The following is an 11,391-nucleotide window of genomic DNA, read 5'->3' on the forward strand; positions in this document are numbered from 1 at the left end:
GGAGCACTTGAACCAAGTGCAAAGGTTAAGTGGCATAGATGTTATTTTTAGGGTTAGCAAGTCCCTAAATCCAAAATAAGATTTATGGAGATTGTGAGTGAGACTTTTCCAAGTAATCAAAGGTGTGGTTAAGTGACTAAAGTAGAATGAAAAACTTAGTCGCTTACAATTATATGTTTTTATTCCTTCAGTTCTTAGTTGTACTCTTAAAAGTTACCCTGTGCTCTAGTTTCTTCATTCCTTGGCTATATACTTAGGAGTTTTACTCCATCCCTTCATTCAAATATTCACTCCTCAGATCAACCTTGGTAAACATTCAAGCTTCACTAAGCTTATTGAATATATCATTCATATGTGGTATCAACATTTTATCCTTCACTATGGTAGTCAATAGATATCCACATTGAATTATTCTTATTCTTCAAGAGCAAGATTGACATACCAAATATAAACTTACTTGGCTAAATAAATCCAAACTTAAATAACACTTTGACTTATTATTGAATTTTATGTTGTTGAAATGGATGTTGATAGATCAATTTTATCCTAACTCCAGTATAAGCTCATGTTTCACACCTTGTAATAGAGGCAACAAATAAGGAGGTTCAGATGGAAAGACATTAACAAACTTTTGAGTACATCCCACATTATTGCTTCTCCCCCACATGTGTTTTAGTCCTTGTAACTTGAAAGTGTCTTTCCATTATGAAAAGCTTACTGCAAATATATAATGGAGAGCATAACAACTTAAATGTTGCATGCTTAGATCACATTTGATAGACCCATCTCTTAGACTTTTGTTATCCTCAATGTAAGCATGCTTACATGTAGTATTTGAGCAAGAAGAGTAAAGTTGTTTTTAGATCTTTATTGATAGGTGTTGCAATCCAACCAAGTGACATTTGTGCATCATGAAACAACACTTCAGAAAATTAGGAAAAGTTGATAAAAAACAATTAAATGACAAGAATTTCTCATATTTGATCCAATATTATTGTAAGAAGATGATATAATCTCTTTGATATTTGTTTGAATTTGCATCAATATATGTCCTTATATAAATTTATAGAGTCAAATTATGTTTAACATCTTGATTTTTTAATTACATCTTGATAACACCTGAGCATCATCTTAATGTCAACATATTAATCAACATCTTGATACAAATAAGCTTATTATGCTTCTCTTTTTTCATAAGAATATTATTTTAAATTTTATGATCATATGGAGTTATTTCTTCAGGATTATTTATATTCAAAGGTCAAAGCATACTATCAAACAGATAGTAACAACAAAAAATTAGAAGTATATATTATTATTAGTATTATCATATCATATCTAAAACAGGTCATAGATACATACATATAAATCAGCATAATGGAAGGAAGATTTTCAATATAGTAATAAGTACCAACTTTCTGCCAAAATGATAGATGTGTGAATTGTAATATAACATGATCTCACAAGTTAACTGGTAGTGTAAACTTTAATAGTACATATAAAAGTATAGTTACAGATATAGTTCATATATATAATGTGTCGATTGTATTAGGATGGAAGTTGGGAAAAGTTCTTACTCTTTTCAAAATAAACTTCTTGTCATCCAGGTTATCTTAAGAGATGCTTAAAAAAGAAATCAATTTTGATTGATTAGCTTGCCAAAAGATAATCACTATAAGTCAATCAAATCAAGTCAACAAAATGTGTTAGAAAAACACTTTCTTTTGTTTAATTTCCAAATATTTGAAGTAATAATATATTATAAGTAACAAGTGTGAAATATACAAAATATAAAGATTTATTTGTAAATTTGACATTAATATCCTATCACATCAGTACTTCTCACAGTCTATCCCAGTGAATTGATGTTTTTTATTAAGTGACTCTAATCTTACTCAGCTTCTAAATTACCTGTTTTTCTCTGTTATTTTAATTAAATTTTAAAATTTTTTTTTATCATTGTAATAGAGTTAATATTTGTAGTCAAGAATTTTATTTATATTAATAAAAGAGTTTATATTTTATGATCAAGTAAATAGTTCTCTTTTTTTTTAATTCTTCAAGGTGGAGTTTTTTAGTTCATGATTCATACATTAGTTTTCTCCTTTTGCATATTGTCAACAAAAGTAGATAAAAATTTAATAATACTAAAACTACTAATGTTAGCCCTCTTATAAAGATTTCGTTTATCCTTACCTTCATGAAAATTTTATATGGCTAAATCTTCGAAATCATACTAATTTAATTAACTATAAATATTTAATATAATAGAAGAGAAAATATTGGGCCAAGCATGGAAATTCCACTCCAAAAGCAAGCAATACAAATTTGCCACTGTTACCACATAGTTTAAAAATCAAAGCTCAAAACACACCATCCATTTAACACTGTATATCCAGTACAAAGTCTGGTACCCAACATTTGCCGGGCGATACAGACAACTAGTCTATTGACATTCTTTTGGTGCTCAAATGCTTCCTCTGATTTCGCATTCTTGTTCCTGGCACAAATGAATGAACGACGATGTCAGGAATGTTGAAGAAAAGTATTCTGTCCTAACAAAGGGTAGCAGATTAGAAAATGATGCTACTCACAAACATGCGAAGAACTTTGAAAACAATTTGGCCAGTTAAGCGACTTTGGATTTGCACACAGCCACCACCTGTAACATTCCGGCAGGAGTGGTAAAAGAATTTTATATCCCTTTCAAGCCAAGAACATGCAACTAGCTACTAAGCACTCACCGCTCACCCAGTGATCCTCGTCACCTTCTCAACGTCCGGGTATCGTCCTCCCGCATTTACCACCGTTACTTCCTCCGTCTACGTTGAATCGCCCGCTGTTCCTCAAGCTCCCATGCTCTCCGTGCAGCCTCGTAGCAGACGAAGGAGATACCAGCGGCTGGAACCAGCTTCAGCCAGGTGGTCCCAAGTCCTCTGTATAAAGCAAGGAACCCCTCCTCGGCGTAGATCTGCCTTACAACGTCCAGCGTACTGTTCCTCGCCACAAGTGCAACAGAACCCAGCTGCATTTGTCTCCGCGCCACCTTTGGCAAAATAGCGTTTGGTCTCAGGGAAGAAAGAAATCTTTTTACCTCCAGAGGGTAAGTAACGGCGCTGGAAGCCGCAGCAGCAACAGCACCAAATAGAAGTGTTAAACCCGTCGGGACGTGCCTTTTTCCGGTTGCACGGTGATAAGCACTCCGGAGCCCGTCGTAGACGAAGTAGTTTGTGGCAGCATAGGGGAACACTCCAAGAATGCTAGGCGTAAGACCGGCGTAGAGAGCAGAAAAGCCCTAGCGAGAGAATCGAGTTGGATCACAAGCAAAAGCAGCAGCGAAGGAAGTAGGTACCTCCTCATTCACCACCGTCATGATAGACTGAAGTGCACCGGTGTACTTGTGGGGCTGCAGGAGGATCCGAAACGAGGGTGAGCCACTGACAGAGAAGGGCAGACCCGCACAGAAAAGGTGACCATGCCTGCAGCGAAATGCGGGTCCTGATCAGCTCCAGCGGGTACGTGGCCAGGGTGCCAGCCATCCCCGCAGCACCGCCAGCAACCGGAGCAGCCACCCCGCAGAATGGGTTGCCTTGGCTGCTCAACATCTTTTTAACAACCTCAAACGTGCAAAGCTCAATGGCCTTGCAGGGCGCCACCCTTATACAGTTGACCCCGTTTCCTGTAGGGGAGTTAGCTCTGGAGGGCCGTGTGTGCTTGTGCTTACCTCGAAAAAGGCCCAGCCAGCCGTCTCTCTCCCAGATCTCGCAGAAGATGTCGGTGGCACTCTTGTGGTAGCCATGCACGCCATGCGAAGTGATGAGATGTGTCTACGGAAAAAGAGCAGGCGTGAGAAGGATGCGACGCAACCAGAGGTGGAGAGTTTTAAACCCTACCTTGATAAGGTCCAGCGGAGCCACGGCCGTCCGGGACACAAGCCCAGCAAAACCCCCACACAGAAAGTTCTTGAGCTCTTCGTGCCTCTTCCCTGATGGGCCGGTTGGGGCGTCGGGCCTGGCTGGCTTCAGACCGGTAGCAGAGTCCTTGTTCAAGGACGAGACGTGCCCGTTTGCGAGCGCCTCGGATTCCAGGGGAAGCCACTTGAACACCAGCTTTGTGGCGTGGCCCTGGGGCCTAAACTCGGGCCACAAGCCAAAACTGTCGATCCCTTTCTCCTCCACCCGGATGGACGCAAACACCTTGTCCACGAGGGCCGAGTTCATGGTGCATTCCAAGCACGCGCCTTGCTGCTGCCACACCTCCACCTTGATGCCTCTAAACTCGGCCGAGCCAGCCTTGAGCGACCGATCCATGCTGCCTTTTACAAGCTCCCCTGTGGCGGCGCTAGCGTGCGCAAGGCAAAACATTGCCTGGTGCAACCACCAAGCTCCCACCCATGCTCACCGCTGCCTCGCGCAGCGCCTAGGGCGAGGCGAGACCACAAAATAAACTGATTTGTCCACGTCATGCGACCACGTGGCAGTAGCATCGGAGTTTAAAACTTTGGGGGGAGGACGTGAATTTGACAGAATCTATCTACTTGCTTGCTAATAGAAATTCTACGTGTCCCAATCACCAGTGAAGCCTTCGGAAAGCCGTTAGATGTGCTAGATTCGGTTCAAATTCCACCGTAGGATGCTGTTCTCGTTTTCTTAGGGCTCTTTGATTTTTTTATTTGGCTTTGGAGGGAAAAGAAAAGCCCCAAGGCTCCCTCGCCTAGGCTAGGGTTTGTGGCAGAGCAGGGAGGGAATGTGGCAGCAGATTCAAGCTTGAGGAATGCCGAGGCTGTCGCCACTGCGGATTTTTGGGAGCTTGCCCGGTGGCAGCAAAGGGGGGCAATGCGCCGAGTCTGCGGAGAACGAGAGCGCTGGTCGTGTTCCCTTCGGTGAGATCTCTGGATTCGATTCGTCTACTCCTTGCAACAGGGCACACACAGCCTCCAATCCGCTTTCGGAGAAGGAGAAGAATGTGGCTTCCGATGGCGTTGCGGACAGGCGTGCCTTCAATCCCACGCTCAAGCTCAAGTGGATCCAGCAGCAGGCGATCGTCAAGAAGCAGCAGCTCCAGCCCCGTGACGACGATGCGCGATCTGACACCAGCGAGCAGCAGCAGCAGCAGCCGTTTGGTACCCCGTCCTCGCGCGGCCCCCGCCACCAGCCTTACAGCAGCGTCCAGGCGGCGAGCAAGCACGGCGGAGGAAGCCAGTTCAGCACCCCTCGGGCTTGCAAGATCGACAACAAGTATGTGACCATGCATTCCGAGCCCGGGAGTAACTCTGGCCATGCCGGGACTGGGACGCCCAAGAAGAGCGTGTCCAGGACGCTCAAGTATAACCAGGACGCGGGGCTGCGTGCTGCCGGAGCAGTGCCGGGGCCGGTAGTAAAGTCTCTGGGATTCTGTCAGGGACAGCACGGGGAAGTTTTGGCACCGGCACACTTTGAGCTCGAGGAGGACGTCTCCTTTTGGCAAGACCATAATGTTCAGGTATGCTCGTGAGAGTCCACACACGCTCTGCATCTTACTGTTTTATCTCTGGCCAGGTGCTCATCCGTATAAGGCCTCCCAGCCCGCTAGAGGTTTCGCTTCAAGGCCCCGGCAGATGTCTGCGTCAGGATACTGCTCACAGCCTTACGTGGATCGGGCACCCCGAATCAAGGTTTACCTTCGACCATGTGGCCTGTGAAAGCGTCAACCAGGTTTGCTGGCGTTTCTGCTACTGACTGATGGTGGCTCTGGACTGCACCAACTTTTTCAGGAGAAGCTGTTCAGAGTCGCGGGGCTGCCAATGGTGGACAACTGTATCTCCGGATATAACAACTGCATGTTTGCCTATGGTCAGGTGAGTGGTTCTGTAGCCCTCGGTCTCATGGACGGTGTAATCATGTGAGCGGCATGCCTTGGCAGACGGGGAGTGGGAAGACCCATACAATGCTTGGCGATATTGATCAGGAGCAAAGCGAGGAAAGAGGAATGATACCCCGGGTTTTTGAATACCTCTTTGTAAAGATCCAACTGGTATGTACTCGTCCTTGGAAACTGCCCGTGCTGATTGCTGTCCAGGAAGGGGAAGCTCGCAGATCTCAAGGCCTTGAGTTCGCATGTAAATGCTCGTTTCTGGAAATTTACAATGAGCAAGTTTCTGATCTTCTCGAGCCGTCCACCACCAACCTGCAAGTGAGGAGTGCCTTTCTGCTTCTTCATGTCTTACGCTCTTGCTTTCAGTTGAGGGAGGATGTCAAGAAAGGCGTTTATGTTGAGAACCTCAAGGAAGTAGAAGTCAACAGTGTTGGAGATGTTATGAAGCTGCTTAATCAGGTACTGTTTACTGGGTCTTTGGTTGTTATCAATGGCGGATGCTATACAGGGCTCTGCAAACAGAAGAGTGGCGGCTACAAACATGAATAGAGAGAGCAGCCGTTCTCACAGCGTTTTCACCTGTGTAGTGGAAAGCAAGGTTTGGAGTCGGTTCAAGATTGCAGCACATAAGTATCAAAACATTTGCAGTGGGAGTCGGATGATTCCGTCATCAACACACGTTTTGGACGATTAAATCTGGTCGACTTAGCAGGGTCTGAAAGGTGGTATTATTTTTTTTCTTTAGAAAACATATCCTATTTCTCCTTAGACAGAAGAGTTCGGGAGCGGAAGGCGATAGGCTCAAGGAGGCTGCTAACATTAACAAGTCCCTCTCTACACTTGGGTGTGTTGATACTGGATTGCACTTATAACCTCACATGTCCTGTTCGCAGGCTTGTCATCATGGTCCTTGTTGACGCTGCTAACGGCAAGCCGCGGCACATACCGTACCGCGACTCTAAACTTACATTCCTCTTACAAGTAAGGATTCTAGTTGCGTGCATGCAACAATCAACCCGTTTTGCAGGATTCACTGGGTGGGAACTCGAAAACAATGATTATAGCAACTGTGAGCCCTTCTAACAGGTATAGTTGAAGGGTTTTACGAGTGTTGAGTATTGGTTTTTTCAGCTGCTCTTTGGAGACTTTGAGCACTCTAAAGTTCGCCCAACGCGCCAAGTTTATCCGTAACAACGTAAGCTATCGATGAAGAATCTTTTTGGTTTAATCGTTTTTGCTGAACAAATATTCTTGTGGTAGGCTATCATTAATGAGGACAGCTATGGGGACGTTGTTTCCCTGCGTCAACAGATCCAACAGTTGAAGGTAACCTGAAGGTGGTTTGACAAATAACATGTCTTGTGTTGCAGGATGAAGTGAACTATCTTCGGAGTCAGGATTGTAGAAACAATGATCAGCCTGTGGAGCCATGTCTTTTACACAGTCTGGTACTGGTTTGCCCTTTCCCCCGTTCTTTTTTTTTTTTTTTTTTGTTTGTTTGCATTCTACTATCTAGCCTTCTCTACAGGGTCAAGAAGTACTTGCTGCTTCTTTGAGAAGAGAGGCAGCGGCGGAATCAGTCATTAAGAACCTTGGGGTGGAGATCAGTCACCTTAAACGACTGGTATAATTTAACCGCTTCATGACATCGTGCCTAATGTTCTGCATAGGTGAGGCAAAGGGAGGAAGATACACAACGCGTGAAGATGCTTTTGCGATTTAGAGAGGACAAAATCAGAAGGCTAGAAGCTGCGGAGGATGGACCCACTGCTGGAGGCTCTTTTTGTTTGGAAGACAGGGAAGCTTTGGTAGAGGAAGTAAAGGTCCTTGGCAGCAGAGTCGAACACAACCCTGAAGTTACACGATTTGCAATGGAAAACATACGCTTAATGGAAGAGCTGAAAAGGTTTGTTTTGAAGTCGTCATCTGATGTTATTTAATGTTGCCTTCAGGTTCCACGAATTTTATGACAACGGAGAAAGAGAAACCATGACTACTGAGTTGTCGAACCTTCGGGATCAGGTAGACTAATTTTTTCTCAGATTTAACGTTTGTTGTTTTTGTTTTTACGTTTTTTAAAGCTTATGGAGGTTTTGGAAGCAAATGCGATTTTGAAGGTGCTTCTGTTTGCGCTCTTGTACTTAATTCTAGTTTTTTCAAACCTTTGCAGGAGGAATGTGGTATTCAGAGCCATTCACGGCTTTTAGAAGAGGTTGAGAATTTCCGCTCTGAGGTTCGGAAGCTTAGCCAAGCTCTTAGTTCTTATTTTTAAATGTTGTGTCTAGGCGAACGTTATGGAGGAGCATAAGCAGAAATCAGAATCCTTACAACGGGAAAACGGAGAGCTCATTAGGTATTCTATAGTTGTCTTGATTGAACCCTGTATCTGTTCCCGGGAAATAGGGAGTTGCAGAGTAGAACCAGCGAAATGGAGTTTTACAAACGGGAGCTGGACGCGGTACGGTTTTACGTTTTCTTTTGCTTTACTGTTTCCTGATAATCTTCAATTGAACTCTTTTGGCAGTATAAGGAGAGAAAGGCCTGTGATATAGAATCCAATGCACGCTTAGAGCTGCAGTTAAAAGAGGCAATGAGGGAGAAGCAAGCTCTAGAAGCCAGTCTCGAGGTTTGTTCTGAACTTCTCAGCTCACTGAGGTGGCAATGTTGTCTGGTGCAGGAAGCAGATGAGTTACGTGAGCAGATGGAAAGCCAGCAGTTAGTGTTAATCAACGAGCTTGAAGCTGCTCTCTTGAAACAACAAAAATACGAAAGTGACGACAGTACAGCCGTGTTAAGGAGCCAGGTGCAGTTGCTACAGCTTGAACTGAGAAGGAAAGAAGAAATCCGCTGCTTAGAGAAGACTGTGGGCTTCGATGAGGCAGAAAAATCTAAGACCGAACAGGAGGTACTGAAGATTAGGGAAGAACTTGACGAGGCACAGGAGTTGAACAGGCTTTTCTTCAGAGAAAAAATACACAGGCTGGCTATAGAAAAACAGATGGATGTCAGGCGTGCAGAAGTTGAAGCTGAGACGGCAGATACTATTTCTAATCTGCATAGGGACCTTCTTATGGCAAATGATAAGTTCGCACTATCTAGTAACCACGAAAAACTCTCATCTGACGAGGTCGAAAGCTTGCAGCTTGAAAATGCACGGCTAGCAAATTACTGCAACGAACTGAGGCTGGGCAAAGAACAAGAGCTTTGCAAGCTCTGGCAACAGACTACAAGAAGACTAGCCGATTATCTATCTGAAGGTGACGCGACACTTGATGCTGCAGCAACGGAAATGGAACGGATTTTTCAGACTTCCTTGCCGGATTGTCCACCAAGCCATTTTGCTGCGGAGAAGCAAAAGGTTATTCAGGCTTTACAGTTAAAGCTACACCAGGCTTTTGAGTTTGTCAAAGATGCAGAGCAAAAGATGGAGGCTTTAACTGACGCGACCTCAAATATGTCGAAAATGCAAGAGACACAGAGAGAGGAGGTGTTGACGACAAGGATTACTGCAGAAGAAGCCATATGCAGAGCAGACTGCCTTGAAGGGAACATGAGAAAGCTCAACAAATTTCTGGAGGTCGCCTTTATAGTGATTAACAACCTTGCCGAGGCACAGGAACAACAACGGGAACTAGAACGAACTGAAGACGCGGGTTTAATATGCTCACTAAGGAGGAGTCTGCTACTATCCGAGAAAAGAGGACACGCCGCTCTTTTAGTTGTAAAGCATTGCGTTGGCGTGGAGGAGCAGCTGAGATCAAAGATTTGCGACGGTGCAAGTATTATTTCGGAACAGCAAACAGCTATAGCTATTCTTCAGGAGAAGAATGACACCCATATCCGTGTTTTAGAACAGACTCGAACCGAGCTACAAGAACACTCGACTAGACTACATGAGGCTGAAGAGCTTTGGTGCGCCGAAAAGGAACGGCTGTTGACGGATGTGAAAGTGTTAACGTCTCAGACCGATTATCTCGCGAAAGACTGTAGTTACTCGAGTTCAACACTACTCAAGCAGATGGTCAGTTTCGAGCAGCAGGTGCACGATTCCAAGTTACTGGTCGACGACGCGTTTCGATCTATCTCCCATGAAGGATTGTCAACACTGCATGCGGTTAAGATCGACATATCAGAGGCCCGAAACTTCGTTAACGCACTCAGGGAGGACAGTGACGCGAATGTTTTAAAAGGCTACAAGGAGGTCGTTGCGACAAGGCTTGCGTTGGAAAAGGCCCGAGCGACACATGCTTCTGACATGTCCAAGGCGAATCTGGAGTTGGACATGCTCCGAGAATCAGCTGAAGTTGAAAAGCTGCGATTGCAAATGGCAATAGCTAATGCTCAAGAGAAGCTTTCGTCGTTGCAGTTCAAAGTTGGCGAGCAATCTTTGGAACTTCAGAAAGCTCAGCACAAGTGCGAGGCTTACGAGAAAGACTGTATGGTGGCTGTATCAGAAATGCATGAGCTGGACATAAAGGTTCAGGAGCTGGATGACCACATCGCGCGGCTTGAAGCAGAAAACGGGGCGTTGAAGGGCAGGGTCGCCTCGTTGCTGGAAGATATCGAAAGGAAAAATGCTGCGTGCAAGGAGCTAGAGATTTCTGTTCAGGAGCTCGTTGAGGAGGCAAGGAAGAAACAAGATGACACTTTACAGCTTCGGCAAGAGATGCATTCCAAGGGTGACAACATTCTCCGGTTGGAAACGGTGGTTCGTAATGCCCATGAGGAGCTTTCACGATCGAACCATGAAGTGGCTGCGACAACAAAGGAGTTACAATCTTTGAAGGACGCGACACTGGCAGAGAAGTCCACATTGAAGTCTAGTATTCAAGAATTGGAATATAAGATGGTGGACTTGAATCTTATAAAATCGAAACTTGAGGAAAAGAACAACGTCCTCGAGCAGCAGGTTGCGGTGCTAGAGCGGAACTCCAGAGCGTCACATTCGGATTACGAAAGTAAAATTTCGAACGAGATCGAAAAGAAAGAGTCTATTATCAAGGGCTTGGAATTTGACATGGGTTTACTTCAGGAGTCATTCGCTGACATGGCTGAGACAAAAGCTGACGTTCTGGAAACCAATGCGAAGCTACAGCATGAATTGTCCTTGAGGTTGAACGATCTTTCAGAAGCACAAGGGCTTCTTGCAAGTGCGCGCGGGGAGCTCTCGGAAAAATTGAGTAGTCTGCGCTGCCTGGAAGGCGAGGCTGATACGCTGAGAGATCTTAAGGCGACTTTGGCATCAGAAAACAACGCTCTCGTTAAGAAAATTGAAGAACTCGTGTTTGAAAAGAACAACGTTCAAGACGAGTTGGAAGAAAAGTCGCATTTAGTTGAGAGTTTGGATCTAGAGCTTTTGGAGCTGAGCTCCTTGGTGGAACAGAAGGTGGCAGAGGCTGTTAGTTCTGTACAGGAGGAGCTGAATGCTGTACTTCAGGAGCGGGACAGGCTAAGTGCGGACCTGTTGGTTGTTACCGAGCAGCTTGACATGGCCCAGTCACTCGCTGACGAAAGAGAAATCGTGGCAGTCGAGGCTCG

At 44.8% G+C, this 11,391-nt stretch overlaps 2 protein-coding genes across 5 annotated transcripts in view; one reads left to right on the forward strand and one right to left on the reverse strand.

The window, feature by feature from the left end:
* Positions 1-2,356: 2,356 nt before the first annotated feature.
* LOC9656906 (adenine nucleotide transporter BT1, chloroplastic/mitochondrial) lies at positions 2,357-4,441 on the reverse strand. 4 transcript variants are annotated; one of them, XR_002993785.1, is made up of 8 exons: positions 3,894-4,441; positions 3,725-3,827; positions 3,480-3,679; positions 3,353-3,406; positions 3,095-3,295; positions 2,745-3,046; positions 2,595-2,662; positions 2,357-2,500 (listed from the first exon to the last, which is right to left on the reverse strand). XR_002993785.1 is itself a non-coding variant. In XM_024686757.1 (6 exons), exons 1-6 carry the CDS (start codon positions 4,362-4,364, stop codon positions 2,810-2,812), a joined length of 1,266 nt encoding a protein of 421 aa, XP_024542525.1. In that variant the 5' UTR covers positions 4,365-4,441; the 3' UTR covers positions 2,361-2,809. The 4 variants fall into 4 exon arrangements, 1 of the variants encoding a protein (XP_024542525.1); XR_002993781.1 differs by having other exon boundaries at positions 2,357-2,662; XR_002993780.1 differs by having other exon boundaries at positions 2,361-2,500; positions 2,595-3,046.
* A 228-nt stretch (positions 4,442-4,669) lies between these two features.
* Positions 4,670-11,391, forward strand: part of LOC9656907 (kinesin-like protein KIN-12E) — an 8,878-nt gene continuing 2,156 nt past the window's right edge. Inside the window, exons 1-23 of the mRNA XM_002961371.2 lie at positions 4,670-5,481; positions 5,538-5,693; positions 5,753-5,836; positions 5,902-6,012; positions 6,058-6,171; positions 6,220-6,312; positions 6,362-6,451; positions 6,502-6,575; positions 6,623-6,697; positions 6,747-6,834; positions 6,881-6,939; positions 6,985-7,048; positions 7,114-7,179; positions 7,224-7,301; positions 7,382-7,477; positions 7,524-7,759; positions 7,806-7,875; positions 7,935-7,970; positions 8,024-8,086; positions 8,139-8,206; positions 8,257-8,311; positions 8,378-8,479; positions 8,531-11,386. Coding sequence (XP_002961417.2) covers positions 4,774-5,481; positions 5,538-5,693; positions 5,753-5,836; positions 5,902-6,012; positions 6,058-6,171; positions 6,220-6,312; positions 6,362-6,451; positions 6,502-6,575; positions 6,623-6,697; positions 6,747-6,834; positions 6,881-6,939; positions 6,985-7,048; positions 7,114-7,179; positions 7,224-7,301; positions 7,382-7,477; positions 7,524-7,759; positions 7,806-7,875; positions 7,935-7,970; positions 8,024-8,086; positions 8,139-8,206; positions 8,257-8,311; positions 8,378-8,479; positions 8,531-11,386 — 5,442 coding nt within the window. The 5' untranslated portion in view covers positions 4,670-4,773. The remainder of the gene's footprint in view (positions 5,482-5,537; positions 5,694-5,752; positions 5,837-5,901; positions 6,013-6,057; positions 6,172-6,219; positions 6,313-6,361; positions 6,452-6,501; positions 6,576-6,622; positions 6,698-6,746; positions 6,835-6,880; positions 6,940-6,984; positions 7,049-7,113; positions 7,180-7,223; positions 7,302-7,381; positions 7,478-7,523; positions 7,760-7,805; positions 7,876-7,934; positions 7,971-8,023; positions 8,087-8,138; positions 8,207-8,256; positions 8,312-8,377; positions 8,480-8,530; positions 11,387-11,391) is intronic.

Source organism: Selaginella moellendorffii, unplaced genomic scaffold, assembly GCF_000143415.4.
Source record: "Selaginella moellendorffii unplaced genomic scaffold, v1.0 SELMOscaffold_1, whole genome shotgun sequence".
NCBI lineage: Eukaryota > Viridiplantae > Streptophyta > Lycopodiopsida > Selaginellales > Selaginellaceae > Selaginella > Selaginella moellendorffii.